The 5,691-nt window shown below is 52.7% G+C and overlaps 1 protein-coding gene across 1 annotated transcript; it reads left to right on the forward strand.

The window, feature by feature from the left end:
* Positions 1–4,372: 4,372 nt before the first annotated feature.
* On the forward strand, positions 4,373–5,329 carry LOC136104900 (olfactory receptor 14A16-like). Its single transcript, XM_065844212.1, has one exon. The coding sequence runs from the start codon at positions 4,373–4,375 to the stop codon at positions 5,327–5,329; it is 957 nt and encodes a 318-aa protein (XP_065700284.1).
* Positions 5,330–5,691: the final 362 nt, after the last annotated feature.

Consider the following 5,691-nt stretch of genomic DNA (forward strand, 5'->3'; position numbering starts at 1 on the left):
ACCAACAGGAGATGAACCAGGATGCTCAGATAGGACTAAAAATTCTCCGGTCCTAAACTTCAGGGCTTCCCTGTAATCTCAGCAGACCTCTCACACTCATATCTGGGTTTAAGGTGCTGGTCAGGAGCCTCGTCTCCATTTCTTTACTGGTGGCTTTGCTGCCTGGCTGATGTGCAGACTCTGCACATGGATGCTGACACCTCCTGAGCAACCTGCTCTGAGACGCTTAACAACATGGGCAGTTCTTTTCGGAAGAGTATTAGGACAGCAAAAAAGACCCTGGATTGAAGCAAATGAAAAGGGACGAAGAAGTTGTCGTCAGGCCTGTTTACTGTTACTTGAAAAGCAGCTCTGCATGTGAGGTGAGTTATTCCTGTGGTCAGAGAGAACCTGAGAACTGTCCCTAAATGGAAAACATGAAGGCGATGAAAGGACAGTGTCATTCAGGCTGGATGGGACCTCAGGAGGTGTCTTGACCAACCTTCTGCTCAAATCAGGGTCAGACCAGATTACTCAGGGCTTTATCCAACACATCTTGGTCACTTTCTGGGACAGAGTGAGTGCGCACTCCTGGGAAACAGCTTCCAGTGCTTGACTGTCCTCGTGATTGGAAAGTTTCTCCCTTTATACAGCACTTTCCAAGCCCAACCATCCAGATTGCTTTTTACCCATCTACTTACACACTGACACAGACCATAATGTCCTATCTTGGACACAAGAATATTGTGGGGGATGATGCTGAATGCCTTGCTGACTTCCAGGTAACAAACCATCAATGTTCTCCCCACGTCCACAACCCTGTCCTTTCCTCACAGAAAGCAAAGAGGATGGACAGGCACAGCCTGCCCTGGGTAAACCCCATCACCTTCTCTTCCAGACACCCAGAAATGGGGTCCCAGTGGACATGTTCTGGGGCACAGCCCTTAGTTCCCCTGCTCAACCATTGGCCATTTTGAAAAGTGCACACACTGTGTGGGAGCTGCCAGTGGTCAGGGAGTCCCCCCAGTGTCCATGAGCTTTCCAGGATGGTGGAGAGTGGCCTCCCTGTGACACCGTCCTGCTGTCTCAGCTCCTGGGATGCTGCCCGTGCTGTCCCATAGACTGGAAAGGATTGTGTTAGTTCCAGTGACCCCTGACTTGATCCCCATCCACTGCTGGTTGTTCTCCACATTCCTGTCTCAAGTCACAGAGTCCTGGGACACATTGCAGGTGAAGATGGAGGACAAGAGACACAGGGATTCTCACCTCTTTCCCTTATTAAATTCATCAATGGCCACACACTGTCTTTGTTTCTCCTTTAACTGTTCCTACAGTAGTAACAACTCATTATGGGCCCTTGAATTGCCTTACAGGTCTGGACTGAAATCTGATCTGGACTGTTCTGTGCTTGGAGGCTCCTGTCCTTGCAGACCAGATGGACTCACTTCTGCCACCCTGCCTGGCAGTTCATTCCACCCGTGTCACAGCTCTGTCTGCAGCACTGACAGCTCCAGCTGCCCAGTCAGGTCCCTGGCTGAGGACATTGCCTCACATCTGGGCTGAACCACCCCAGCTGTGGCACCAGCCCAGCTCTGACCTGCCACAAGAAACCTGGTACCAAGTGTCCAAGAGCCCATGTGTGCAAAGGCTTTGCCTCAGAGCACAGACAGGACATGGCCAAAGATTGGTGAATGTCCCTTTGCACCTTAGAGTATGAAACCAGAACAAAATGCCTAAGTTCATTCAGCTGAAGATATTTCTCCCCCAGTTTGCAGAAATTAGATAATTTGCTGTAGCATTCCTCGTGTCCTATGTAAGGATGTGACAAGAAAATATGATTCTCATGGTGATTTATTTTTTAAAACTAAATATACGGTGCTGTAAAGAAGTGTCTCTGAAGAGGAGAGAGAATCAACATCACTGATTACTTCAACTTTGAAGATGTGCCCCTGGAGCCCCAGGGGCACCTGGAGGGAGCCCAGAGGGGACAGAGAAAGGGACATGAGGGGCTGCTCCTGTGCTACTGAGCTGGGCTGGGCTCCTGGGACAGAGGGAGCTCCTGGCAAGCGGCAGCGCTGCAGAGAGACAGCTCTGCCCAGGAGCAGCTCCTCTGCACACACAGCAGGGCTGAGGGCTCTGCCTGGAGATGCTGATGGGAGAGCAGCCAGGCAGAGGGAGATTAAAGGCAATGTGGGGTGGTAGGTTGCTGAGGATTCAATGAGACAAATCACAGTGCTAACACGGTAAGTCTCTGGCTGTAGGACAATGCAGCTCCATTTCCTGGAGGGAGACCCTAAGCTGGTACATCCCACAATTTACAGGATCTGTCAGGTGTCTCTCACAGTATCTCTGTTGAGAAGAAGAACACACTCCGGAGCAGGGCTCCCCTGCTGCACTGTCAGAGGGACAGGGAATGACGACAACCTCTGCTGAGAGTGAGTGCAGTGGGAGCACCCAGGGTGCCCAGGGCTGTCCTGCAGAGCAGGGTCCCTGCAGCCCAGGGCTGTGCTGGGGCAGGGACTCTGCCGCCTGCCAGGGTCAGCGCTCAGCCTGCCCGGGGAGATCCCCATGGTGCTGTGGGGAGAAGTGTGGGTGGAAGGAGTGACCCCCACAATGACAGGGTTCTTGTGTTGTGGAGAGGGTGCTGTGTGGGTCCGGGCTGCTCACAGCTCCAGATCACCCCTGAAATATTTACAACAAGAGGTTTCAAGGAGAAAATCGATACAAGGAGTATTATAAAGTCAAGGAACATCCCTGAGTCTTTGTTTTCAGTCTCCTCCTCTTGGGGAATGGGTGGGGATAAATGCAAAAGGAGTCCTTAATGTATGACAAATATTTGAGAATTGCAACTGTATGATCAGTAGGTCTTCCAGAGAATCCTGTCATGCCTTCAGCCACTCCTCTGCCTATGCAGCAACAGCATCACCATTGCTGGACATCTTACACTTAATCTGACCCGTCCTGTTTTCCAGCCTGCAAACAGGAAGATGCCCCAGGCAGTGCCCTGGGAACAGGCAGGATCTGTAGGGCCAGGGGGAGGGCACAGAGGGTGGGATGGGGTCTGTGAGCGCTGACAGGGAAGAGACATGGACAGGGAAACACCTCCCAGGGGGAGAATCTCCAGGCAGCAGGGAAATGATCAGAAATGAGAGGAAACTGAACCCAGAATTGTTATGGGAGGGAGAACAGAGAAAAGTCCCTGTGATCCCCTGCAGTGCAGATCCCTCCTGTGAGCAGCCCCCTGGCCTCCTGTCCCACCCAGCAAAGCCTCTGCCCTCAGGGCCGGGGGCTCCAAGGCATGGAGCAGCTCCTGTGCAGCCAGAGCTCCAGTTCCTCTGCAGAGCACAGGGGCTGAGAGCAGCTGCCCGGCAATGTTGGTGTCTGGGAGGTGGCTGCACAGCTGGGGAAGGGTGACGCTGTCTGAGTGCCCGGCTGCCTCTGCCCTGGCCTCTCTCACACCCACCCTCACCGCATTGTCCTTCTTGCTCCCCTGCTCTGGGTCACTGCTGTTGGGATCTTGTTCTTGCTGTCAGGCTCTCTGGGGATGGCAGTTTCAGCTGCAGAGTCACAGCCTGATCTTGTGGGTCCTTTCCTGCAGGTGTGTCCATGGGAACACGTGTCCCAGCTTTGCTCTGCCCTGTGGGGTGTTGGCAATGCAGGCTGTGGGACTGGGGACTGAGCCATATGTGTCCTGGGCTAAATGTGGGGTGCTGAGACCTCAGGAAAGGGTGAAACATGTCATGGTCTGAGTTGGATCCCTCTGCTCTCAGCAGTGCCTGGTGGCTTTTCAGGGTAACATGGGAGTGTGATCAGCCTCCATCTCAGACAGATGCCAGCCCAGGGCAGCTGGAGCAAGACAGGGGAACAGAGCAGCTGCCCTCACTCTGCACTGACCCACAGGCATCCTCTGGTCTCGCAGGACTCACTCTTTTCCCCCTGAGTGCAGCAGAAATGCTGAAGGTTTCTGACACCCAACAACACTCCCCAGGGTGGGAGGGGGGAAAGAGCTGGAGAAACCCCAAACCTCTCAAACTGGCTTGTGTTGTCCCGGTTCCTCATCACTGGGAGAACAAATGCTGACAGTCCCTTCTGCACTAGGAGTGGTTCCATTGGACACAGCTGAACCCCAGGACTGGCCACGGCCCCACCCAAGCACACAGGGTCAGGCTGACTCCTCAAGAGCCCCTGGGCAGAGACCCTGCTCTTCATTGCACACTCATCAAGCACTGACGAGGGCTCCAGCCAGGACCTTCTCCTGGAAAAAGAAAAGTGTCTCTGTGTGATGGGGTCAGAGGGTCCGCGGGAAATGGCTTTGGATTTTCCATGAGATGTCTAATCTAAACCATCACTATATTTTCCTCCTTGCACAGATCCTCATGCCCACAGGCAGCAAATGTACAATAGCAGCTCCATCACCCCATTCCTCCTTTTACCGTTCGCAGACACATGGGAGCTGCAGCTCTTGCACTTCTGGCTCTTCCTGGGCATCTACCTGGCTGCCCTCCTGGGCAACAGCCTCATCATCACCACCATAGCCTGGGACCAGCACCTCCACACCCCCATGTACTTCTTCCTGCTCAACCTCGCCCTCCTCGACCTGGGCTGCATCTCTACCATCGTCCCCAAGTCCATGGCCAATTCCCTCTGGGACACCAGGGCCATTTCCTATGCAGGATGTGTTATCCAGGTCTTTCTCTTTATCTTTGCAATGTCAACAGAGTATTGTCTTCTCACCATCATGTCCTACAACTGCTACATTGCCATCTGCAAACCCCTGCACTACGGGACCCTCCTGGGCAGCAGAGCTTGTGTCCACATGGCAGCAGCTGCCTGGGCCACTGGGTTTCTCAATGCTCTGCTGCACACGGCCAATACATTTTCACTGCCCCTGTGCAAGGGCAATGCCCTGGACCAGTTCTTCTGTGAAATCCCCCAGATCCTCAAACTCTCCTGCTCAGGCACCTTCCTAAGGGAAGCTGGGCTTCTTGTGGTTGGTGGCTGTTTATTTTTTATCTGTTTTATTTTTATTGTGCTGTCCTATGTGCAGATCTTCAGGGCTGTGTTGATGATCCCCTCTGAGCAGGGGCAGCACAAAGCCTTTTCCACCTGCCTCCCTCACCTGGTCGTGGTTACTCTGTTTGCCAGCACCTCTTTTTTTGCCTATCTGAAGCCCCCCTCCATCTCCTTCCTGTCCTTGGACCTGGTGATGTCTGTTCTATACTCACTGATACCTCCAACATTGAACCCCCTCATTTACAGCCTGAGGAACAAGGAGGTCAAGGATGCCCTGAGGAAGCTAATCACTGGAGGCGTTTCAAAAATAATAAAGTGTCCGTTATCCACTCTCTAACTGGTAACAGCTTTAATGTAACTCATTGGAGTCTCAGATTCTGTGTCTGTGTGTTGGTGGTATTTATTTTTTAATAAATCATGATATTTTTGTCATCCCCTTTCTAATTCATTGTCTGCTTTTCTTTTCAAACCCACTGGCTGTATAAATATGCAGCTTGTTGCAGCCACAAGGTGGCAACAGCGACCTGGTTCAGGAACAGCACGACGGCCACCCCCAGGCCGCTCGGGTCATCAGCCCGCAGACACCAATGTGGTGGGCGGCAAATGGCGTTTATTGGCAGGTAACACAGCAATCTATATCTTGAGTTTACAACGTCACTTCCGTCTGCTTGGATCACACACCACACAATACTACCTATC

This window comes from Patagioenas fasciata, chromosome 9, assembly GCF_037038585.1.
Source record: "Patagioenas fasciata isolate bPatFas1 chromosome 9, bPatFas1.hap1, whole genome shotgun sequence".
NCBI classification, from domain to species: domain Eukaryota; kingdom Metazoa; phylum Chordata; class Aves; order Columbiformes; family Columbidae; genus Patagioenas; species Patagioenas fasciata.